The following is a 26,798-nucleotide window of genomic DNA, read 5'->3' on the forward strand; positions in this document are numbered from 1 at the left end:
TGAATACTTTGGAGTTTATTGGAGTTTAATTATATTAATTTATTTTTTGTTGTTGTGTTGGACCAGTTAACTGTATTCGTTCCTATGTTATAGAATAAAATTGTATTCAAAAAAGTAAAAACTTGACTCCTACTCATTAAAGTAAGTTGAAAACCGTTGTTGGTGTCCGATAAGCCGCCGAGAAGACTATTTTCATTCAGATACCGATCAAGGTCGTGCTCTTCGGCTATCCCGGTCCCGCGTTCCTTATCTAGTCCATCGGCTTATATATTGTGTCACTTGTGCCGTCCGGTAGTAATATGTGCGTTCCTCGTATTTTCTGGGCTATTCCGCCTCAACAATCTACTAGCTACCAGTCTCCATAAACCATTTTCTGTTTCTTGCTCACGGTCAAGTGACCAGCCCGAGTCACTCGAAAAGGTTAGGTCATTGCTGTTTTGTTAATGCATTATATCATCGTTGTTGCTCATTACGAAACATTATATTTTATTTTGTTTTTCTTTTTTTGTACGTCTGATTAGCGTTGTAGATAAGCTATTCACTAATCTATCCCGATGTGTATATCATTATATTATTTTAAATGTTTATCATCATTTATGTTGAATTATTATCATTATATCATATCATGGCTATTTTGTTTATTTTGGTTTACTTTCAGCAATATTGTGTATTCTCGTTACCCATTTTATTATTTTAATATACGGATAAACTGTTTATAATATTTCCTGTAAACCATATTATCCTTACATTCCGTGTCTCACAATAAATACAGCCCACTTTCACTACACTGATATAGGTTCCGAAACGGGCAGTAATCACTGCTACACATAGCGATCACCCGTGAGCGGATAATACTTGACGACATCACCAATTACGCCGTCGACGCGGCACGGCCCGTCATACCGGGTTGTCCCTCAAACAACTATTCTGCTTATGGATACAATTATTTTTACAAATATATAGGAAACACGTTAACCAATAATCATATCTTTTGACGCATAATTCCCTTAAAGTGTTATTGAAAACTTGTTGTTTAGGTATGTATTTTGTAAATGATATTACGTTTTCTTTGTTATTAGCCCTGCTAATAAGCTAGGATTTGTATGTAATAAAAAATTATAAAATATCTATTTTATTTACCAAAATATGCAAAAACATGCATTTAAATTTTTATAAGATAAACACAAAAATACAGTTACAAAAACCATTTGTCTCTTTTAATATAATATAATTGAAAAATAAAATTATACTTTAATCAGCAGGGCTTGAATTAAATATAAAATATTAATTACGAAATATACTATAAAACATGCATTTTTTGCATTATTTTAATCAAAATATGCAATAATATTCATTTTATTCAATATAATATGAAATAATATGCATTTTATCCAAAATATGCAAAAACATGCAAAATAAAAACACCCCTATCTATCTCTTCATGAGGTGATTCGAGGAGATAACTGACAAAATCAATACCCAGAAGTCGCAAAAAAAACATGCTGTTGCATATAAATCCTAGCCTTGGTTATTAAGAACGACTGAAATTTTTTATATTTGAGTCTTAATCAAACTCCGTGACCGTCACGGAATATGAAATGCGTGTCGCAGTTCGAAAAATTCTTAAAAAAAAAGCACGGTACGAAATTATATAATGTTTGACGAAATTTACTCGATAAATAACAGTTAACTGCAATTTTATGATTTTTTTTTTGTTGAAAATCCATTTCTACATAAATTACGTTTTACGTGATTAATTTGTTTGTCGTTGTATTGATTTCAGTATTATTGGTGTGTTGGTGTGTTAGTTTTGACTGTTGTGAGCGGCTAATATTTTTTTTTTTTTTAGATTTTTTCACAATTTTTTCAATAAATTATTTTGTGACGTCCTGACTAGTATCATTGGTTCGGTAAATAATCGAAGCAGTTGGTATTAAAAATTGTTTAATGCGATAACATTCGTTATTTATATTATTTATATTCTATATCTTTGCGTTTTGAGTTAAAAATTTTAATATAATACCATATCGATTGGTGGTTTATGAATATAATATCTACTGTAGGCATACCTATATTAAAAAAAATAAAATAAAAATCGCAGAACTCCTCAGAACATGTATTCGTAGTGCTTTGTTGTAATAATAACAAACTACATTATAGTTTTGTGTCTCGTAGGTAGATTGTCATGCCTTTATAATAGGTGCGTTACGTTTTACAAACTATTGTGTACATATTTTATACAAAGACGTTAAATGCGCGCTATTACACGAGTGTATAACCGCAGTGCGTACTCACTACATGTTAGTTAAATTGTTCTCGAACACGATTTTGTGATAATTTATTTACAGAAAATAACAAATCAGCATCGGCGGCGAACGCTAATCGTGTGATAAAACCAGTGTGATGTAATAATTGTCTCTAAACTAAGTTCTCGTACCCATGTACACATATTATACACTGAACACTGGATAGTAAAACAAAATATAGTGTCCACAGAGGTATATAAAATAACATAATACCTAATATGTAGGTATATATCTAACTATATTAAAAACTACTACATTCGAAACTTTACGTTACGGCATTCTTCCAACGTACCCATTCTATTTGTATTTAAGACTTCGTGTGTTTACCAACATCGTTTTAGGAGTTGAATTTATATCTTCCTCTTCTTCGATCTTTACCCATCAATTTAATTGTGGTCGTCGTAAACGCTAAACCGTTAAGTTGTCGTCCACTGTCCACCCGTATTAAATATGATACTTTTTATGTGACTTTAATGTACACATCTGCGCGCAGTTTGAAATGTATTTTATTTATTTCTAATGTTTCTGTATAATTATTTAATGATATTTATAATATTTATGATGATTGCACAAGAATAAGTATTTTATTTTTGATAAATATTTAAACGATAAATAAAAGAAAAAAATATTACGTTTTTTTAAAATAAAAGAGAAAATGTGGTCTATTATATTCCTGTTATATAACTGTCATAACCTAACCTTTTTTTTTTTTTTTTTTCGGGTTTGAATCGACGACCGGGAGGGGACCGCTTTCGCATTGCTTCCTCCCGGCCGCCATCGTTTATTGAATCAATAAATACACAAAATTTTGAGGGAAGAAAGGCTAATCTCCCTAGCTTACCCCCTTACAGACGTAATATACATGGTAGTACTTAAAATTAGCAAAATAATATATACTTCACAAAAACATCATGTAAAGTTTAACAACTAATTACAAACAACATTATACATAATTAATTATACAAATTTTAATAACAAGCTAAAGAGAACAGTCATATTGATATGTTGCGGATCATCACTCTGGCTCACCTCCCTGGCGAATCCTTTCTTCTTCTTCCTTAGTGGATAGAAGTCTTTCCACCAGCCTGTAAAAGAGCCGCAATGATTCCAATGCTTCCTCGATGGCAGCACTCCTACCTTCTGCATCGGGGGGAAGATCCTCCTCAGCCGGGCCACAGATAATCCTTGAAACATCTTCTACCGTTAGCTTGCGCCACACACGTTCCACCAGCTCCGTTCGGAACGGTTCCCAGTAGGGGCAATCCAAAAGGGTATGTTCCGCCGTGTCAACCGCAACTCCACACTGGACGCACAATGGACTAGGGGTCCTTCCAAATCGGTGTAAATAATACTGAAAACAGCCATGACCGGACAGTATTTGTGTCATCCGGTACGTCAGAGGGATATTGGGGAGTGTTCTCCGTGTCCATCTCCTTACGTCGGGAATCAGCCTCTTTGTCCACATTCCTTTATGCGTGTACAGCCATCTCCTCTGCCATAGGTCCAGTGTAGTTTTCCTTTCTAAACTTTTTTGCACTTCCCTAGATATTGGAATGTCTCCAGCTGCCGGTACGGTGTCGTATCTCCTTCTTAGCCTTGCTCTTTCCTCTCCCAAAAGGTCAGCCGGCGGCATACAGGCGAGGACTAGAGCCGCTTCATCCGACACGGTTCTGTAGGCCCTTATAACCCTAAGGGCGATAGATCTCTGGGGTCTTATCAAATCCCTGGTGGTTCCGGCAGAAGCCGAGACCGTGGCCGACCAGGTTGGGGCACCGTACAGAAGCTGGCTCTCCACCACAGAGGCCAGAAGGCGCCTCTTCCACTGCCCCGGACCTTTAATGTTAGGCATAAGTCTAGCCAACGCCGTTAGCCTTAGCCATAGCCTTTCTGGCCACAAATTGTATATGGTCTCTGAAAGTGAGCCTCGTGTCCAGTCTAATACCAAGGTATCTTATCTCGCTACTGAGAACGATGAGATGGCCTCCAATCCTGAGTCGAGGACGGGTGTACGCCAATTTCTTGGTCAACATTACCGCCTCGCTTTTGTGATGGGCCAACTCCAGTCCTCGGCTTGTCATCCACCTGTCAACGTCCTCCAACACCTTATTCATGTTTTCTTCCAATTGGGCAGAAGTTGCCGCTCTGCCAACCACAGCCAGGTCGTCCGCGAAACCAACTAATTGTACGCCAGGAGGGACACTACGCCTAAGGAGGTCATCGTACACCACGTTCCATAATGTTGGACCTAATACAGAGCCTTGCGGTACTCCACAGGTCACCGGCCTTATCGACAGAGTTTCTCCCACTAGCAGACTCCTTTCCGATAGCCAAGATCTGATCATTAATATCAGGTATTCTGGAGTACTCTTTCGCCTCAGCGCCTCGTCGATGACTGGCCACCTCAGAGAGTTGAATGCGTTCTTCACGTCCAAGGTGACCAGAACACACAACTCGTTGGCTCTTCCAGCACCCGCCGCTGCGCGCCTCGCCACTGACAAAACACTTTTACCGCATTCTCCGTGCTTATCCCCTTCCTGAACCCGAATTGATTTGGTGCTCTCCGCATGCCGCCGCGCGCGTCGAGGTGAGCTTCCAGGCGTTGGAGCAATAGCCTCTCCAACAACTTTCCCGGCGTGTCCAATAGGCAGATAGGCCTAAAGCTGGAAGGAGAATCTATAGGTTTTCCACCACCTTTATACAGGAGCACCAGCCTCGCCGTTTTCCATTGTTGCGGGAAATGTAGAGCCGCTAAACAGTTATTAAACACCTTGAGCACGGTGAGTGGCCGCATCCTCGCAAGCTGTTTGAGGGCCTCGTTAGGCACTCCCGAGGGACCCCCGGCCTTGCCCGCCGATAGCCTCTTGCAGGCACTGTGTAGTTCCGCGATCTGGAACTGCGGTATCACTCTCTCGTACCTGAGTGTGTCCGTCTCCGGATCGAAAGCCTCAAAGAGATTACACGTGGCTGCTGAGGGGGCGCTGTCCGTCATAACCTAACCTAATCTACTACTAAGTGTCTATGTACTTTAACATTATGCCTTAATTCGATCAGAACGGTCTCTTAATACATACTAGTTCCTACCTATTGGATTTTGCCAAAGCTAAGAAACCTTGTTTTAAATTATACGTGTGAATAATTTTAAATCAAATAAAAATCAAATCCAATCAGGATATGGAATGAATCAAATTATGTCAGACGACTTTAATACTCTGTCATGTAGAAACTTAACAATTCAGAATCTTGAAAACAATGGCACCATACAAAAAGTAACCATTTTTCTTTAAATATTTATTTTACACATTTTTTTTTTATTAAAGCCTTGGTGAAAGAAGATTTGATGCGATCAAACGATTGAATAAAAAAATTTTATTTCTAACGAATCCACATGTGAAACCACTGCAGATAGTGGCCCCCTTGAATATCTGATATACGCACACAGTAACGGTTGCTCGTGGGACAAATAGACGTGTGAGGTGGCTACGGGAGGTGGGTATATCGACGTGCTACGGTACGTGCATAACCATGACTGACTATGGAACGAGTTCGAGTGTGCGGTGATTACAAGAGATGGGTTTTAGTCACTGAGTATCAGTATGTGCGGACATCGAGTGTAAAGTTCCATATTTTAAAATTCAGATAACCTAATATTACGCATAATAGTTTCCGTATGTGTGGGTTACGAGACATGGATATTATATCGACGTGCTGTGGGATTTGTAATGACTACATATGACTGTGGAACAAATCCACGAGTGAAACGGCTGCAATTAGTTGCCCAATTACATGTCTGCAATACGCAGACAGTAACGGTTGCCCGTGGGGTAAATTGAAGTGTGAGGCAGCTAACACTTAAAATTTACACTAATTGACTGTATAAAATCACTGAATGGCCTAAATGGATAAGTTCAACAATGGTATCGAAAAGAAATATCAGCAATCACAAAATAGTTACCAATAATACTCGAGATAAATCCCATAGTTGCAGTGATGAAAATCAGGATAGAAATGGATAATGCATGACATCTATGACGAATAAAATGCTCCAGAGAAACGTTTAACGAATTTAATGTACATTTATGTAAAAACTTAACTATTCAGAATCTTCATCACCATAAACCAAGTAACCAATTTGTTCTAAAGAACCTAATAATTATAGTATAATATTATTTAGTAGTTAATTGAATGGCTGTCATAACCTGGTTTACGATAAAAATATGGCCCCTACACACGTTTAAAATCACTGTCCTTACTCGTGGCAGAAATAAATGAAAAAATCGTTTTTTTATGATTGTTTTGATTATTTTGAAAGTATTTATCCCACACTGGGGGTATTCGAATAAACCACGAATTAACTACATGCTCGAAGGTACATATAAACCGATTTACCGATCACCAACCAATGATTATAAACTATTATTATAACAAAGAAGTGCAGAAGACAAATGCTGCAATGCCACGAAATGACAGTAGTATGATTTAGCCGATTCTAAAACCTCATCCTCATCTCTCATCCCTCATCCTGCATCCTCATCACTCATCCCGCACCCCTCAACTCTCATCCATCGCCGCCGCCGCCGCCATATCCACTACGTAACCGGCATCAATTTTATGTTATCGCCAGTTATCATTATCACTGTTATCATTTTCTTATCAACTGTTATCAAATATTATTTTAATAACGTAAAGAAAAATGTACAAAAAATCAGGTCACTGACCCCGGCACCACAAAGTGAAATTTTTTGTGAAAAAATGGTTTCAAAAATTAGTAACCAATTCGTAATAATTCGTAACCACAAATTTGGAATTTGTAACCTAAGTATATCCGCTCAAAATCCATTTTCTATTTGCGGGTGCCAGTGTCTGTTGACTTCAGCACCCGAAACTTGAAAAAAACGTCTTACAGTGACCGGAATGGTTTCAAAAATTAGTAACCAATTCGTAATAATTCGTACCACAAATTTGGAATTTGTAACCTAAGTATATCCGCTCAAAATCCATTTTCTATTTGCGGGTGCCAGTGTCTGTTGACTTCAGCACCCGAAACTTGGAAAAAACGTCTTACAGTGACCGGAATGGTTCAAAAATTAGTAACCAATTCGTAATAATTCGTAACCACAAATTTGGAATTTGTAACCTAAGTATATCCGCTCAAAATCCATTTTCTATTTGCGGGTGCCAGTGTCTGTTGACTTCAGCACCCGAAACTTGGAAAAAACGTCTTACAGTGACCGGAATGGTTTCAACAATTAGTAACCAATTCGTAATAATTCGTAACCACAAATTTGGAATTTGTAACCTAAGTATATCCGCTCAAAATCCATTTTCTATTTGCGGGTGCCAGTGTCTGTTGACTTCAGCACCCGAAACTTGGAAAAAACGTCTTACAGTGACCGGAATGGTTTCAACAATTAGTAACCAATTCGTAATAATTCGTAACCACAAATTTGGAATTTGTAACCTAAGTATATCCGCTCAAAATCCATTTTCTATTTGCGGGTGCCAGTGTCTGTTGACTTCAGCACCCGAAACTTGGAAAAAACGTCTTACAGTGACCGGAATGGTTTCAACAATTAGTAACCAATTCGTAATAATTCGTAACCACAAATTTGGAATTTGTAACCTAAGTATATCCGCTCAAAATCCATTTTCTATTTGCGGGTGCCAGTGTCTGTTGACTTCAGCACCCGAACTTGGAAAAAACGTCTCAGTGACCGGAATGGTTTCAACAATTAGTAACCAATTCGTAATAATTCGTAACCACAAATTTGGAATTTGTAACCTAAGTATATCCGCTCAAAATCCATTTTCTATTTGCGGGTGCCAGTGTCTGTTGACTTCAGCACCCGAAACTTGGAAAAAACGTCTTACAGTGACCGGAATGGTTTCAACAATTAGTAACCAATTCGTAATAATTCGTAACCACAAATTTGGAATTTGTAACCTAAGTATATCCGCTCAAAATCCATTTTCTATTTGCGGGTGCCAGTGTCTGTTGACTTCAGCACCCGAAACTTGGAAAAAACGTCTTACAGTGACCGGAATGGTTTCAACAATTAGTAACCAATTCGTAATAATTCGTAACCACAAATTTGGAATTTGTAACCTAAGTATATCCGCTCAAAATCCATTTTCTATTTGCGGGTGCCAGTGTCTGTTGACTTCAGCACCCGAAACTTGGAAAAAACGTCTTACAGTGACCGGAATGGTTTCAACAATTAGTAACCAATTCGTAATAATTCGTAACCACAAATTTGGAATTTGTAACCTAAGTATATCCGCTCAAAATCCATTTTCTATTTGCGGGTGCCAGTGTCTGTTGACTTCAGCACCCGAAACTTGGAAAAAACGTCTTACAGTGACCGGAATGGTTTCAACAATTAGTACCAATTCGTATAATTCGTAACCACAAATTTGGAATTTGTAACCTAAGTATATCCGCTCAAAATCCATTTTCTATGAAAATTTCTTATGGTAATTTTTTTAATTTTACAACAAATAGCAAAATAGCTACTAATATATCAAGATTAAATATTGAAATTGATACAACAAACAGTTTAAAAAGTGTACAAATTTTGAATAAGTACCTAGATATAACTTGCATTCAAGAAAATTCTTATGAAAATGATTTCATCGATTTATTTTGTTAATTATTAACTAGTTATTGCATTAACAATATTAAAATAAAATACATAAACATGCATTTAAAATTATTGTAATTTTAAGTATAATGTGAAGACTAAGGATTATAGGGTGTGTGGGTGGTGGAGGGAACACCCTAGGCCCAAGGATTTATGAGCTCTTCACTTTTTGTATACTCCTAAAAATATTAGTACTATGATAGGTTTTATACGTAAATATTAATCCATAGAAAAAAATTGTGTATTGGACATATTTAATACAAAAATGATAATTTAACTAAACTAATTTAAGTCTACATAATATTATGACTTGAATTGCTATTTGATACAAAAAAATTAATATTTTTTATAATATAAATCTAGGTTATGTGTATCTATAATTTAAAAATGTAATAATTATGTAATGTCAAATAATTAAGGACGTTATGATAAATGGTCTATAAGGAAAAAAATTCAATTATTCATAAATTATACTTTTTTTTAATGAATCAATTAAATGTAACAATCAATAAGAATAATTAAAATATATAGTTTGAAAATAATTAAAGTGTAAATATAATTAATTCAATATTAACTTCACATCGCTGGTTTACTTTTAAAACTTTTTCTTTACAGTCATCATATAACTCCCATCTGTCATTAGACCTATATGCATACGTAGTATAGTGACCAGTTGTATTAAACCTAAGGTTTCCTCTTGTTGGTGAACTGAATGCAACAATCCCTCTAATCTTGTATTCTTTTTTGTTAATTACGATTTTTTTTGTAACATTTTCGAGACGCATTTTGAAAGGCGTCACATAATTTTGATTGATTGTATCTAGTGGTGCACTTTCAATATCTTTACTTGTATCAGCGTAAAATCCTGCAATCATATAAGAAAATTAAAAATAAGTATATTTTTCATAATTAATTATTATAATATTAAAGTGTATTATAATATTTTACCTGCTGGCATTGAGTTAAGTTCAATAATTAAATATTCTCCTAGTGTTATAACTGAATTTTTCTTAGTGTCACAAGATTCACATATCTCATCTGAATTAATTATATTTTCTATTTCATTTTGTACATCAATTTTTTCATCATACACGTTTATTGATATTACAGTTGATGACAAAACTGTTTTTTTCATATATTTTTCACAAAGTTCATTAGTACAATTTATATGACGTGTTATAGATGGCAATTCTTTGAAAAGTTTATTGGTTATACTAGATGCTGTATCTGTCACATCTATAAGTTGTATACCTCCAACTAAAAGTGTGCTTTTAAAATGTGGATATATTAATTCAACTCTTTTATTATACATTTTTTTTCCTGTTGGATTTAACATATCTAGTATAAATTCAATTAGTTTATTTTTATTAACATTACGGAATAAAAATGTTTTGAAATCTTTACTATCAGATGCTGAGCATGCCAAAACAGTCATCAACGAATCAATGGCACAAGTATTACTCAATACAAATTTATTGTTGACTCCAGATGTTTCTTTAATTTTTATGGTTCGATTTTTAAATAAATTTCCGTTTTTAAGAAAATAAACGGAAGCTGATGATCCTTTTTCATTCAAATTCAATTCATCAAATCCTGGCTGTTTAGAAAGATATGAATTAGCAGATCGTGATATTTTAGATTTTTTGGTTATATGTTTTTTTCCCCATTTTTCTGTTGCATTATTTTCAACAGCAATATCTGCACAAATCAGGCAAAGTCTTTCTTCTCCACATCCTTCTTCTGTGCCCGGGGCTGGAACTGAACAGCCAAATAAATGAACATTTGTTTGACATATTTTGCATTTATGAAGACCAGTAGGAAAGTCACCATTACTACATGCCAAACATGAGTTAGACGGCCTTTGTGCTATTAAATTACTGTCCCTTTCACAATTTACAAGCTGCCCTATGTCATCTCCATGATCTATTCCTATTTCGTCATCTACACTATCTTCGTGGTCTTCTTCTACTTCGTGATTACCGTATTCTTCAAGTTCTATATCATTCTCGTTATCTTCATATATTCATAATATCATCATATTTCTCTCTTTCGTCAATATTTTGTGTTGAACCTTGCAAAAGTAGGTGGTCGCCTCTGTAATATTGAATTATTTTTTCTAAAAAAGTATCTACTCTTAATGGTAGTACATCGTTATGGAAGACTCGGTGTTTTAAATTATTAAAGTTACTCTCAATTCGGCTACTAGATGCCGTTTCACTTCCATATCCAAATAATGGCCTCATTATTCCTGACCAACATGGAAATAATTTCATTGCATTTATTATGTGAGGTACTATTTCTAACTCATATTGAACATTATCTTCTATACCTATAATAAACAAAACCAAAAATTAAATAAGATTTTCATAAACATATGGCAATAATAACATTTACCTTTTATTCCTAAATCTACTTTCAACTGACATTCGTTTGCAATTGACTTGGTCCATTCTTTGAATGATGAATTACTAATAGGCATTGATTCATTGTTATCTAATTCATCATCATTTTGAGGTGAAATATTTTCCTCTTGATTTATTTCTATTAGTGGATCGACAAAATCAATGACATTAGCAGTTATCCGATTCTTGAGGTATATTTTTGATTCAGCACATAGTGTTCGCTCGCCGTGTTCATCTAGCCCATCAGTTTCACTAAATGCTATCGTAAAAATTGCTTCCAAGATAGTTTTAGCTTCAGTTAAGTTAGTGCATAGAACTAAAAGTCCTATTGCTCGTATATATAACTGTTTAGTTCGTATAAACTTCGTGTTTTTTATACATGGCCATTGTGCTACGAGGTGCATAAAATGGTTAACATCATTCCGTATATAGCAAAATGGAATTTCTGTACAGTTTTGTCCTTGTGTAAGTTTCATACAAACATCTAAATACATCTCAAGAGAAGTAAACTGCGTAAAACTTTGAACCAGAGCCGACATTAGAGCTAGAGATTGATCACATATTACCACTTTAGGAGACTGAACACCACACCGAAGCCACCGTTGAATCCACACTCTGATAGAAATATTATCATGCTCTTCAGATAACATTGATAAAACAGTAAATGTTTGTTCGTTAACTTTCATTACACCATCGTATAAAAATATTGATCCACTATATGTATTATTTTGTCGTTTTAATTTTCTGACACAACCACCAGTTGCATCGAAACACATGGTTGGTGTATCAACCTTAGAATACGATTCTTTATACACTTTAAGTTGAAGATCACTCCAAAAATGAACAAAAAACTTATTAATACCAATGTTACGAATAGCAGAACCATATCCTCCATTTTCTTTCATTATACATAATGCTAACACTGGATCTGCATGTAGCCTTTGAGCTGCAATCGCTCTACTTTTGGCTTTTTGTAAGCTATTTAAATTAGGCACTTGCGCTGGAATCAAATCACCTAGAACACATCAAGTATATAATATTTATTTAATATTTTAATTGTATTTCTGGAAATATTTATCAGATCGTTAGTTTAGTATGAATTTGTAAATATTGTCTATTTTGTCTGTTGTGAATATTTATTTATTTTTTATTGGGTTTATTAAAACTAAGTTATTGTTATCAAATTATTTTGTAAGATATGAGGTTTTCAGACGTCTTAATCTTCTTATAGTATAAAATATTCAAATTAAACTCGAACTAATGACATGATTAAATAATTTTAATAGTAAAGAAATTAATCAACATAAAAAACCTTCAGTCATAAGACGATTTGCTTCATTTTTTCTATATACGGATGGAACCACTTTCATTTCTATCATCGACGATACAGCTCGGTGTAATTCCGATCCCATCAAACGGCGCCTTTTTCTATGTTTCTCTTTATAGTGGCCATAGTATGTACAGTGCATTACAACTCTAAAATTATACAATAATTTCAATTTGTGTACTGAGAAAAATAATTAAGATAAAAAAAAATATTTTTACCTTGCATCAACAGCGGGTACATCTTCCACAACACCTTCAAATAATGAATGGCAATCTGTGCACCTACCACGTATATTAATAAATACTTTACCCGTGAGTGTCACTTGTGCCTTTTTAAATGATAAAGCGCACGGTAATTTGGAATGTAAAAAAAAATGTTCCTGAACAACATTGCTCCAAACATAAGGCGTTAGTACATCATAATAGCGTAAGCCACGTTTTTCCATGTATGCTTTTGTTTGAGGTTTTATAGTATTCCACTCTTCAACCGAAAACGTTATGGAAAATTTTAATTCATCGTAACGTTCCTCAGATTCGGAAGCTTCACTGCTATCATCCATTTCCGAATGAATAACGTCTAAGAATAAAATTAATTCGTGTAAATTATTAAAATGCAATTTGTATCAATAAAATATTTAAACATTTAATACAAAAATATTGAAATGTATTTACTTAAATTACTGTCTATTGTATCTCTTGTTATAGAGCGGTCATCATTTTTTGATGGTGAACTAGATGACTTCACACCCAATTTTCGCAATAATTCACCTCTATTTAGTGCCACACGTAGTCGTACAGATGCTGGAGTTACTTTACCTGTTTTACTGGAACCCTGGACCTGTGTTGCAATATTTTGCCACACATCCGCAGTTGTACCCACTATTCCTGTTATTGAAATTGAAATTTTATATACCAAAATGTTTTGAAGGAAAACAATTTTAACAAGTACTTATTAAATAATTACCAAAAAATATACTTTTTTATATACTATTTTTTAATATTATTAGAATGACTTTTGACCTCCTAGAATACCAACTAAATTCACTTTCCTTCTTGGAAAGTTGTTGAAGTCGACAATCGAAGAATTATTACTACCTAATCCAAATTTTTTCTTCAGAAAAAAAAAGGATGATCAAGTGGGTAACGCTCTGCTTTACCGGAGCAACCCATTTGCGCCTGAACCCATTTATCGTAGCCCATTTGCGCCCCAAATCATAGTCCACATGCGCCCGAATCTTGAATAATTCAGAACCATAGTTGATACATCAAAATTACTTTTAAAAAATAGCCTTATTCGAATATCGTGTTCAAAATACTTTATACTCGTAGGTGTTGCTATTAAAAAAAAAGTTTTTACTGCACATGCGCAGACCAAAATTAAAATGTATTTAAAAATGTGTATTTACACTAGATTGTAAAAAAAAAAATTGATTTATTCCATAATAATCCGGCCGAGAAATTCAGTATTCCACTATTCCCTAAATTGATGAACACACTGTATACCGACTACTATATAGACTTACCGGTATCATTTCCCGTGTACTCAAACTTCGTGTAGCTGCAGCTGCACTTTCAAATGGATTTTTGGGTGCGCCAACATGTTAAACATTTACCCGATTACCACGATGTAATTATTCCTCGTGCTTTTTTTTAAATCGTCATTAAATTGACTACCACATTCTAAGCGTTCCACTTTTACACGTTTTCGTTTTCTATTATTCACTTTACTCATTTTTATTTTGCGTATAATAAAACGAAAACGAAGATCACGAACAAAATCAAATATAAATAATAAATATTTTACTAATTTTTAAAGATTACGCTAGGATTAAAGAAAAATAATAATGCAATAATATTTTTCCTAATATGCTTATACGTAGGGGGCCATAGGCAGAGTATGGTTAATATTAATTGTGATTTTGATTATGATTAGGGTAATATAATAAAAAAATAAGCTGAACATAGTATTAACGTTGTTATAAATCAAATTAACAAAAATAACATACATATAATATGTACCTACAAATTACAATGTAAAATGTAGGTCCTACATATTTTTATACGAGCTATAATACGGGAATAACAGCTATATAGTAACTAACCGGCGGTTGACGTCCGAAATCCGCCCAATAACCACAGACTTCTATACTAACTAGATAAGGAACTCGTATATTATTTGTATTATTAACATTGAAGCTCGCGTATCAGTTTCTGCCATTTTTTCGGTAGGCAAAACATTACATTTCCTATACAATATGTATTAGGAATAACATCGTTTTTAATGGTAAAATATAGAAATAAATGAAAAATGATTTCTATAAAATATTCTTAATTTTTTTTAAACAACAGGTTTAAGCATCATAAAATACAATACAACATAATTAATATTTACCATATAAAATACCATATAATGCCAACCGAAAAACCTGGCTTCAATTGATAGCAGAAGTTCGCTATCTAGTTCTTTATAGAAATCTGTGCCAATAACACATACCTACCAAATCTATTTTATCACGTTTTATCACTAAAGCCTAAAGAAAATATGCTACTTATAACTGATACGTTTAACATATTCTTCATAAGTTAAAAATATATAGTATAATATTATTAATGAAAAAACAATAATACTCATCTATCTTGCCAACTGGCTACACGTAATTTTTACCCGATATAAAATATTATAATATATATTATATATTAATTATAATTTAATTATATTAATATATATTATATAGGAAATATAAGTAGCTACTATATTTTATGCTATTCAATTAAGACATTATCCATAAATTTTTAAAAAACTTGAAAAATAAAATATAAACTTACCTTATACTATAAAACATGTACTTAGCTACTTTATTTTCCCAATATAATAATAAAAATACCTGTTTTGTATAAATATAAGCTAGCAGAAAATATAGGTATTATAACTGTGTAAGGATGACTGATATATTGTAAACCCTAATATAGGTACTTACTATTAATCAATTTATTGAATTCCTCATTAAATAGTTTGCTATCTAGAGAATTAACTTAAGTGAAAATAATAAAGTATAAATTAAAATTACTTACCTCGACCATCACTTGTAATAATATCATTTTTATGCAATAATATTATACTATCTAAAATTTTTGAATCGACATTTGGGATTCTTCCAACCATTTTAATGAAAAATATGCAATCAGCAACAAACGTCTTTGTATAATGAGATTCGTAGTGGTAAGACACATGTAAAATGTACATGCAAGTGTGTGTGTATCAAAAAAATCAAACAAGAACACGGGAAAATCCCAAAAATAAACAATAACATTTAGCTCCCTGCGCGTCACCGCCTAGTATGTCCGTTTGATATTTATTTATAGTTATCACCATGAAAGAAATTATAACAGTTTTTGATATATAGCAATAATATAATAGACAGAATTAATACAAGTAAAATAACATTTTGGTACTTTTAGAAAATACTAGAACGCAAAAATAAAAAACTGTGAAAATATATTAGGATAATCTTCAAGATATACTAAAAACTATACCAGTTAAAATGTAATAAGTAATAAAAAAAAATGTGTAGAAAATATTGTGTATATGAAAATAATTACATTTTTAAATAAATTTATTTTAAGGAAAATTATTGTTTTCATAGAACTATAAGTAGGTATTGTATATAATATAATAGTTTGATAAACTAAACATTATGCGAAGAAAACCATAAAATTAAAATATTTAGGTAATTAGGAAGATCACTTAAGATGTCAGTACAATGTTCGTTTTCTCTCTCTGACCCATGCGCAACATAGACAAAACGCATTTACGGAGAATTGTTTTTTTTGTGTGGTTGAAAAATCTCAAGAGTTAATTCACCCATTACAAAAACGATAAAGAATAATATCTTTGAGGGTATGACATATCGAATTATCTAAAAAATACTGTTTCAAAACAATTTAAACATCATTTAAATTTACTACATTTTTTTTTTTATTTTAAAAGTAGAATATAAAATCAAATAACAATAAAATATAAAACCGATATGTCATACATTCAAAAATATTATTCTCTATCGTTTTTATAATGGATGGTTTTACTCCTAGATTTTTGAAACACATAAAAAAGCCGATTCTCAGTAAATGCGTTTTGTCTATGTTGCACGCATGGGTTTGAGAGAGAGAAAAAAATTTTGCGCTGACATACTTTTAAATATTAAATCTGTATAGTTAAAACCTAATTTATTGCAAAGTGTGAAAACAGTTAATCTTGGGCGGATATACTTAGGTTACAAATTCCAGATTTATGGTTAAGAATTATTTATTATATTTTTATATATTTTATTACATATACCTATATTATTTTTTTTATATATAATATAAGAAAATAATAAAATTATGTATTTATTTATACAGTACAAATTATTTTAACTAATATTTACTTTAAAATAGTCACCTTCTAATAGACAATTAATGTTTTTAATTTTGGGGGTGCAGAAGTTAAAATTAGTTTTGGACGAATAAACTTAAGTTACAAATTCCAATTTTCAAAATCATTTTCATAAGAATTTTCTTGAATGCAAATTATATCTAGGTACTTATTCAAAATTTGTACACTTTTTAAACTGTTTGTTGTATCAATTACAATATTTAATCTTGATATATTAGTAGCTATTTTGCTATTTGTTGTAAAATTAAAAAAATTACCATAAGAAATTTTCATAGAAAATGGATTTTGAGCGGATATACTTAGGTTACAAATTCCAAATTTGTGGTTACGAATTATTACGAATTGGTTACTAATTGTTGAAACCATTCCGGTCACTGTAAGACGTTTTTTCCAAGTTTCGGGTGCTGAAGTCAACAGACACTGGCACCCGCAAATAGAAAATGGATTTTGAGCGGATATACTTAGGTTACAAATTCCAAATTTGTGGTTACGAATTATTACGAATTGGTTACTAATTGTTGAAACCATTCCGGTCACTGTAAGACGTTTTTTCCAAGTTTCGGGTGCTGAAGTCAACAGACACTGGCACCCGCAAATAGAAAATGGATTTTGAGCGGATATACTTAGGTTACAAATTCCAAATTTGTGGTTACGAATTATTACGAATTGGTTACTAATTTTTGAAACCATTCCGGTCACTGTAAGACGTTTTTTCCAAGTTTCGGGTGCTGAAGTCAACAGACACTGGCACCCGCAAATAGAAAATGGATTTTGAGCGGATATACTTAGGTTACAAATTCCAAATTTGTGGTTACGAATTATTACGAATTGGTTACTAATTGTTGAAACCATTCCGGTCACTGTAAGACTTTTTTTCCAAGTTTCGGGTGCTGAAGTCAACAGACACTGGCACCCGCAAATAGAAAATGGATTTTGAGCGGATATACTTAGGTTACAAATTCCAAATTTGTGGTTACGAATTATTACGAATTGGTTACTAATTTTTGAAACCATTTTTTCACAAAAAATTTTACTTTGTGGTGCCGGGGTCAGTGACCTCAAAAAATCTGGTCTTAGAATTGCATCGTATACCCTCATTATATTCAAAGACGCCTTTACCCACTTCGACTCTAACTCGTATTACGCTAAAAATCTAAACAATTTCGAAAATTATATTTCTTTTTTTCAATCGTTAAAAATAGAACTTGTTGATTTATTAAAATCCATTGTTGCCATATCACCAATTAAATTTAATTTGAAACTAGAAGCTACTTACAACCAACCACATGTAGATAACTCTTCACAATACAGGTCTTTCAAGACATCGGCTAGTCCAATATTTATTGATTCCAATATAAATGTTAGTAGATGAGACGTTCGCTGCTTTCCTCGGTGAAGAGCAGATTTATAAAGGAAAAGATAGTGGTTTTTCATTAGAAAAAATAAGCACTAAAAAGCTCTATAAGATTTCGGCGTTTCTTGGGAAGGAAATGCCGTTACCTAAAAATATAAACTTAAAGGAAGTCGAAGGTTATTTGGAACGCGTTGATGTCAAAATTTTGAAACCACTTACTCCACTAGAAGAGAATTGTCTAATCGCAGATTTGAAGATCAAAGCAATCAAACAATTGGCAAGAGGATGGTTAGCTACTTCGTGCAAAACTGAGGTAATACGAATAAATATTTTTTTTTCTGATTCTATTACAAATAAAATATTACATACTTAATTATTTCTGATAACTTAATCTACGCTTTGCTTTTTCACGTGCTACAAATGCCCTTGTCCTTGGTCTGTTGTCTTTAGTCTAAGAAACAAATGTTTGCTTTAGTACACAATATTATGTAAGATATATATTCGTATTACCTCAGTTTCGCACGAAGTAGCTAACCATCCCCTTGCCAATTGTTTGATTGCTTTGATCTTCAAATCTGCCATTAGACAAGTCTCTTCTTGTGGAGTAAGTTGTTTCAAAATTTTGACATCAACGCGTTCCAAATAATCTTCGACTTTCTTTAAGTTTGTATTTTTAGGTAACGGCATTTCCTTCCCAAGAAACGCCGAAATCTTATAGAGCTTTTTAGAGCTTATTTTTTCTAATGAAAAACCATTATCTTTTCCTTTATAAATCTGCCCTTCATCGAGTAAGGTAGCGAACTCCTTATCTATTAACATTTATATTGGAATCAATTAATATTGGACTATCCGTTGTCTTGAAAGACCTGTGTTGCGAAGAGTTATCTACATGTGGTTGGTTGTAAGTAGCTTCTAGTTTCAAATTAAATTTAATTGGTGATATGGAAACAATGGATTTTAATAAATCAATAAGTTCTATTTATAACGATTTAAAAAAAGAAATATAATTTTCGAAATTATTTAGATTTTTAGCGTAATACGAGTTAGAGTCGAAGTGGGTAAAGGCGTCTTTGAATATAATGGGGGTATACGATTCAATTCTAAGACCAGATTTTTTGTACATTTTTCTTTACGTTATTAAAATAATATATGATAACAGTTGATAAGAAAATGATAACAGTGATAATGATAACTGGCGATAACATAAAATTGATGCCGGTTACGTAGTGGATATGGCGGCGGCGGCGGGCGATGGATGAGAGATGATGGGTGCGGGATGAGTGATGAGGATGCAGGATGAGGGATGAGAGATGAGGATGAGGTTTTAGAATCGGCTAAATCATACTACTAATGACATCGACGTCCAATTTCACCTTTTGATTTACGCGTGATTTATACTACCGAGTCTTACCCTGCACGACGTAGTGTTTTTAAACCATTAGGTTCCATCAACTTTATTATATCGACGTTTGGTTTTTTGAATTTATTTTCTTTGTTCAGCTACTTTAAAAATACTGAATGATATTAACCACGAACTGTTCAACAATCCAAATGTTTTATCTTAGTCTGTAATCACCATTCATAGTGATAGGGATGATGACGAGAAATGCCATAATAAGGTTGCGCAAATATTATAACTATAGATTCTGTAACGATATAGAGGAGAATGACCAAGTGATTCGGGAAAAATTCAACTGCATAATTAGTGGATTTAAGTATAAAATGAAACGCACCCTCAATATTATGTTAAAGTATTTATCACATTGTATACCGTTTGATGAGGTATTACATCTTACAGATAAATGCGATAGTCTAAAGCGTATGAAGAAATTTCAACCGTATACTAAGTGCCAAACCCACAAAACGACCACCGATGCCAGAAGATCAGCTTTTACGTATGGTATAAACGTTGCGGCGTCGGTACTTAGAAGCTATAAAATTAGCACTTTCATTATTATATTTATAAAATAATTAATTTATCTTTAGATTTCTTAAAACGATTAGAAGAGTACTTCGCAATTAAACGAATTTATGCGTGGGTGAAAAATTGCAAGTTATAGATTACTGTTTAAAAGCTGTGGCTCTTTATTGGTTGTCAACCATCAAATTTCAACGCAATCATTATGAATATATCAAGAAAGCATTTACGGATGAGTATTGGTCACGATAAATTCAAACACAAGTCTGGAAGTAGTGTTTAAGTATGAGTCAGATAGGTAGCAAAAAATGAAATTGATCGGGATCATTTTTCGGCATAGGCAACCAAGTTAGGACACTTACAAGGTACCAAGATACCAGAAAAAAAATTGCTAAGAATATTCCAAATCATTATCCAAGATATTTAGGAGCAATATTGGTGTCATCGCCTGAGAGTACAATATTATCAGCAATGAAGGTACTCGGAGAAGAAGAGCATTGTAAACCGCAAAGGGAAAATAATACAAATAACTATAACAACAATTATCAACGGACTCAACACAACAATTGGAGAATGATAGCAATAATACGCGTAACAGTGATAGAAACAGACAACAAATTAACCAATTTAATGTAGAAAAGATTGAGCATACCAACCAAGAAACGACAGTTGAAAATAGTTTGAACATAAATTATGGAAATTATCAAGGTATAGTTTATGATGAAAAACTAATATTGGTACCAAATAAGTTTACAACTAGTAGAATCAGAAAATCAGTAAGTCCAATGCAATCATATTCAAAATAGCAAAACAAAACTTCATATTTTACATTTAATTTACGGATATTTGACCGAATAGACAAAGAACAGGAAGAGTGGGTTGTTGAGAACGCAGGAGATTGTAATTTTAACAAACTTGCCTGTTTCTTATAATAATAAAATGTTAAATAGTGGACTGTATTTGTAGCATAATAATAATAATAATAATCAGACTGTGATAATAATAAATAATTCATATGACATAAAATATAAAATATGAATACAGTGGTATAAGATAATATAATGCAATATTTATAACAAAGTAGGTACTCACATTCACAAGACAGCAGTTATCTCAAGCGGTGGATTTTATCCCACGCGACCGTGCCGGGGACGTACTTATAATAATAACACAACAAAAAACTTAATATTAAGAATAACCGCACACGTGCGACCGCTTAAGTAGCTGCTAACGAATAATACAGAATAGCACCGTAGAATGAAACATAGACCAATAAATAATCACCCTGTTGGGAAAAATATGGTCAATAACTTACGCGACAATTTATAACAGAAACGATATACTTTACCAGAAAAATAATACTTGATGCAAAGAATGGCAAACAAAGAACTCGGCACATGTGCTTTGAAAAAATATACCAGAATAATGAAACTTATGAAACGTCTTCGGACCGAAGTATATGAAGAAAAAAGCACTTCGAGCTGGTGCGTCCAGCCTTTTATAAGTTTTGCTGCGGGCAGTGTCATCGAGATACAATAAAATAATAAGTTTAGCACAATAATTGATGACACTGCCACATAGCAGAAAAAATACAAAAAACTAATAAAATAATAAAAATAGGAATTGCTGGATAAACCATAATAAATAAAATTACATAAATTGAAATAATAACGAACCGTCCCATGTTGTTCACCATCAGCTTGATAACAGTCACACTATCACAAGCTGACAGTGGAACAACGTACGCAGTTCTACCACTAAATGGTGTTGCACGTCTTTGCTTGAACATATTGCCCCCGTTGAAATACAATGGGTATGTCAACAGAACATAAAATAACAATATAATAACATAGAATAACATATAATAATAATTTAAGCTTAAGTCTTGAGGAGTAACTGGAACTTGAGTAGAGTTGACTTGATTGACTTGAATAGAGTTGGCTAGATTGACTTGAATGGACTTGAATAGATTTGACTAGATTGACTTGAATGGACTTGAATAGAGTTGACTAGATTGACTTTGTTGAATCTTCAGCATTGACATAAGGCAGTGGACATAGTTTTACCAGAGGTCGTAGCAATGACTTGTAGCCAGACAACGAAATTGTTGCAACACGATTACACGAACAATGTCATCGCTTCCATGATGGAGCTTTGTCACTCGGCCAGTGCACCAAGTTAATGGTGGTTGATTGTCTTCTACTATTAACACTAAATATTCAGATTTAGATATTCAGTGGGCTATCTGCACCAAAATCCTTGCATCATTCCCTGCACATTATGCCATCGCTTTATATGATTAATAATTTTCTCGGGACGTTTTACGTCTGAGGGTAATGTTAAACAACCTTCTACTAAAAAATGGGCAGGTTTCAGCACTGAGAAACTTTCAGCATCGTTAGACTGAGGAGTCAATGGCCTGCTATTTAGACACGCCTCAATTTGGCATAACAAGGTGGCTAATTCTTCAAAATTGAGTTTGGCTGATTTTAATGTTCTTAGCAGATGATGTTTCGTAAATTTAACCTCTGCCTCCCAAAGATATGAGGTGCACTTGGAGGGTTGAAATGCCAGAGAATTTCATCTTGTGCTAATGTCTCTATAATTGTTTTATTGTTATCACATGTTTGTTTGTAAAGTCGTTTCAATTCAGCATTAGCACCACAGAAATTTGTACCATTATCTGAATATATATGGGAGCTTTGACCTCGTCGTGAAAAGAAACGTAGAGCTGCTAGGAAGGCTTGAGATGTTAGGCCACTAATGGCCTCCAAATGAATGGCACAAGTACTGAAGCATATGAAAACGGCTATATATGCTTTAGTGGTGGTTCGATTGCTAGGACCTAAATGTAGACTTACGGGACCAGCAAAGTCAAAGCAATAAATGGACGACTGGGTGGCACTCGAAGCCGAGGTAAGTTTCCCATTGTGGGCTGAAACATGTGAGGTTTGGCACGATAACACACTGCAACTGTGCACATCGCGTCGAGCTGTATTTCTAGCGTCCAAAGGCCAAAATTCTTGACGGACTCTAGTTAACAAATTTTGGGCGACTGCGTGCAGATATCGTTTGTGATGTTGTTCAAAAATGAGTTGAGTTACACGATGTGCTTTAGGCAAAACAGCAGGATGTCGCTGATTGGCAAGTAGCTGAGATAGTTGTAGTCTTCCTCCAACTCTAATTATACCATTTTCAAGAAAAGGACTTAAGCCAATAAGTTTACTTTGCTGAGATAATTGGTTGCCATGCTCTAGAAATCTTATCTCAGGTTTTAATTCGTCTTTTGAGCAATTCTTACCCAAGCTTCTTTGGCGGTCTTAAGTTCGAAAGCATTGAGATGATCGATGGTCCTTTCAGATTTGGCAAATTTAGAATTTTTACAAAATCTTTGAATATAAGCTGTTATTCGACTAAGTTTTGTCCAACTTGAGTATTGATCTAACAGATTATGATCCTTTGATGAATCTACACTGTGACATTGGGAAACTGTCAGGACAGACTTGATGGTACGAACTTCAGGAATTCTGGCTGCATACTCAAAACCTGCAGGCCAATGACTACTATTTTGTGTTAACCACTGTGGTCCTTTCCACCAGAGAGTTGATGATTCTAAAGACTGTGCAGAAATTCCTCGAGTTATAAGGTCAGCAGGGTTATCTTGTGACGGTACATATCTCCATTGTGCAACAGTAGAAGACTCCTGAATTTGTGTTATTCAATTGGCAACATACATTTTTAACGGCACATCTGTGTTGATCCATGATAAAACAATTGAGGAATCTGTCGACAAACTTACATTGTCATCTGGTATAAATATATTTAGTGCTTTGAACTCCTTTCGAACTTCAGTCATCAGGTCGACTAATATTGTTGCACCGTTGAGTTCTAACCTTGGTATTGTTGTAGTGCGAATAGGTGCTACTCGAGATCTTGAAGTATATAGTGCGGTTGTCCATGAGTCCTCAGGGTTGACTGTTTTCGAACGCACATAGATACAGGCCTCAATGGCATTTTGAGATGCATCACAGAACCCGTATAATGTGATAATTCGTTTGTTAGCATGGCACAAAACTAACCGTGGAATAGATAAGTTTTCAATTGATTGTAGACTATTACAAAATCTTGTCCACTTGAGTTGGGTATCAGGAGGTAACACTGTATCCCAATCCACCTTGATTGTCCACAATTGTTGGAGGACAATTTTACCTTTTATTAGGACTGGTGTGATGAAACCCAGGGGATCATAAACTTTGTGCAGATCTGACAACAATGACCGTTTAGTCATCTGTGTTTGTGGGCTCCAAGGTTTGAGTACAAATTTAAAAACGTCCTTGTTTGGTAGCCAAGTTAGTCCTAGAGTGGTAATGGATTCATCTTCAGTTAGCAACAATGAATAATGTTGTTTATTGGCAGATGGTATATTTGCGATCAGCTGTGCAGAATTTGAACACAGTTTTCTGATAGGAAAGTTGACTTGTTTTAGTACATTTGTTAGTTCTTGATAATATTGACAACATTCCTCAACTGTAGTTCCACCGCTTAGTAAATCATCTACGTAAAAGTCTTCTTTAATTATTCTAGAAGCTCTTTGATCAGTGCAATGATTGCTTAGTTCAGATAAACATTTTGTGGCAAGATACGGTGCTGATTTTGTCCCATATGTGACAGTTAACAGTCTGTAATGCTGTAATGGGTGACTTGGATTTGATCTGTATACAATTCGTTGTAAGTCACAGTCAGACCGATCAACCTTGACTTGGCGATACATTTTCCACCAGTGATTGCTATGTTATGTAACTGAAATCTTAAAATGATTTGAAACAACGTTGGTTGTACTGTAGGTCCTCGCATTAAGATGTCATTAAGAGATAACCCAGTTGACGTAGAAGCTGATGCGTTAAACACAACGCGAGTTTTTGTTGTTTTACTGTTTTCCTTTACCACAGCATGATGAAGAAGATAATATGTGATGGGTTGACCGATGTCTGTGTTTTTAACCTCCTCCATGTGGCCAGTGGTTAGATATTCAGTCATGAATTTTTCATATTCTGTTGCTAGGGCTTTGTTGCTCATTAACCGTCGTTCCATTGCTAAGAATCTTTTTGTTGCCATATACTCTGAATTTCCTAGTACAGTAAGGTCTCCGTTGATTGGTAGCTTCACTATGAATTGCCCATTATGATCATGTTTAATTGAATTTTGAAAATGAGTTTCAACTTGAGCTTCTTCAGCACGTTGGGAAATATTTTTTGGATTGTGGAGAGATAGTGCACAGATTTTATTCTGATTGGTGGTGAGAAATGTAGACATTAATGATTATGGTGCTGACGATTCGATTACAGGGATGCATCCAGTAATTATCTAACACAACTGTGACTCACATGCAAATGACTTGAGTGAAAGTTTAATGTGGTTACCTATGAACAGTTCAAAAAACAGTTCAGCACTTAACAATAAGTCTATAGGCTGAGGTTTATAAAATAAAAGTCTGCAAGTTGACATCTGACTTGGTCTGGAATATTGAATTGATTGATGCTAACAGTACTCTTTGGTAGATGACCAGTAATGACAGGCAAAACATGCAGATCAACGCTAGTTTAATATGAGCCAAACCGTGATGAGAGAAGTGTGGGTTCAAGTTTGGCAGACTTGGTGGATAGTGTTCCCTTACCTGATATATTTGATGTTGACATTAATGGTTTTAACCTTAGAAGATTATCGCACCGTCTAGTGATGAAGTTAACTTGTGAACCAGAGTCCAAGACTGCTCGCAACTCGTATTGTTCATTTTCTGTTCCATGTACTTTGACAATGGCTGTGGCTAACATAACTTGATGTTCTTTATTGTGTTGTTGTACATGCATTGAAGTGTGTGACGATTGTACTTCAGCTTGCTGATCTAAATTATCTATTGAGACATTATCTGGTTTAGTGGTGTGTTGATATTCATGTAATTTGCTATGATGTTTGCGACCACACTTATGACAATTTCCATACCGACAGACAGCAACACAATGACCCGGTTGCAGGCAGTTGAAACATAACGAATTACTACTAGCCACTTTTGAAAGCTCAGACACCGACAAGTTCAGGAATGGTTCACAGGTATGCAATCTGTGAGAACCTGTGCATAATACACATTTTAAGTTACTTGGAGTTTTAAGATTGTTCTCTTTGCTGAATAATGCCTTTTTCGGAAGGACCCGTCTCATGGTTTGATGCTGTCCTTCCATAGTGGAGATGTTGTTGAAGTCGCCAACTTCGTATGCTGGTTATGCGATTCAACAAGAATGTTTGTAGTTCAGTGAACTTGGGTAGTTATATTATAACTATATAACTATATTATAACTGTTATATTATTCAGTTTGTAGCAAATTAGTGTAACAAGCCAGGCATAATAATGATAATAATAATAATAA

The 26,798-nt window shown here is 34.0% G+C and overlaps 3 protein-coding genes across 3 annotated transcripts; all 3 read right to left on the reverse strand.

Moving 5' to 3' along the window:
• Positions 1-9,486: 9,486 nt before the first annotated feature.
• On the reverse strand, positions 9,487-10,280 carry LOC126550551 (uncharacterized). Its single transcript, XM_050202371.1, has 2 exons — positions 9,893-10,280; positions 9,487-9,809 (listed from the first exon to the last, which is right to left on the reverse strand). The coding sequence occupies exons 1-2, from the start codon at positions 10,278-10,280 to the stop codon at positions 9,487-9,489; spliced, it is 711 nt and encodes a 236-aa protein (XP_050058328.1).
• LOC126549651 (uncharacterized) lies at positions 10,273-13,408 on the reverse strand. Its single transcript, XM_050199514.1, has 4 exons — positions 12,892-13,408; positions 12,659-12,822; positions 11,339-12,361; positions 10,273-11,273 (listed from the first exon to the last, which is right to left on the reverse strand). Exons 1-4 carry the CDS (start codon positions 13,230-13,232, stop codon positions 10,960-10,962), a joined length of 1,842 nt encoding a protein of 613 aa, XP_050055471.1. The 5' UTR covers positions 13,233-13,408; the 3' UTR covers positions 10,273-10,959.
• A 5,423-nt stretch (positions 13,409-18,831) lies between these two features.
• Positions 18,832-25,689, reverse strand: LOC114130870 (uncharacterized). Its single transcript, XM_050202374.1, has 6 exons — positions 25,130-25,689; positions 24,176-25,088; positions 23,678-24,079; positions 22,931-23,606; positions 18,969-19,267; positions 18,832-18,909 (listed from the first exon to the last, which is right to left on the reverse strand). Exons 1-6 carry the CDS (start codon positions 25,687-25,689, stop codon positions 18,832-18,834), a joined length of 2,928 nt encoding a protein of 975 aa, XP_050058331.1.
• Between the last annotated feature and the right edge of the window lie 1,109 nt (positions 25,690-26,798).

The sequence above is a fragment of the Aphis gossypii genome, chromosome 2, assembly GCF_020184175.1.
Source record: "Aphis gossypii isolate Hap1 chromosome 2, ASM2018417v2, whole genome shotgun sequence".
Taxonomy (NCBI): Eukaryota; Metazoa; Arthropoda; class Insecta; order Hemiptera; family Aphididae; genus Aphis; species Aphis gossypii.

Coding starts and splice junctions, on each gene's coding strand:
- LOC126550551 (XM_050202371.1), bottom strand. CDS start 10,280: ATGTTAAATCCAACAGGAAAAAAAATGTATAATAAAAGAGTTGAATTA. Junction 9,810..9,892: donor ACTTAACTCAATGCCAGCAG/GTAAAATATTAT, acceptor ATATGATTGCAG/GATTTTACGCTGATACAAGT.
- LOC114130870 (XM_050202374.1), bottom strand. CDS start 25,689: ATGTCTACATTTCTCACCACCAATCAGAATAAAATCTGTGCACTATCT. Junction 24,080..24,175: donor TATTTATACCAGATGACAAT/GTAAGTTTGTCG, acceptor ACACAAATTCAG/GAGTCTTCTACTGTTGCACA. Junction 18,910..18,968: donor CTACTTCGTGCGAAACTGAG/GTAATACGAATA, acceptor TTTGTTTCTTAG/ACTAAAGACAACAGACCAAG.
- LOC126549651 (XM_050199514.1), bottom strand. CDS start 13,232: ATGGATGATAGCAGTGAAGCTTCCGAATCTGAGGAACGTTACGATGAA. Junction 12,362..12,658: donor AAATCGTCTTATGACTGAAG/GTTTTTTATGTT, acceptor GATGTGTTCTAG/GTGATTTGATTCCAGCGCAA. Junction 11,274..11,338: donor AGTAGATTTAGGAATAAAAG/GTAAATGTTATT, acceptor TGTTTATTATAG/GTATAGAAGATAATGTTCAA.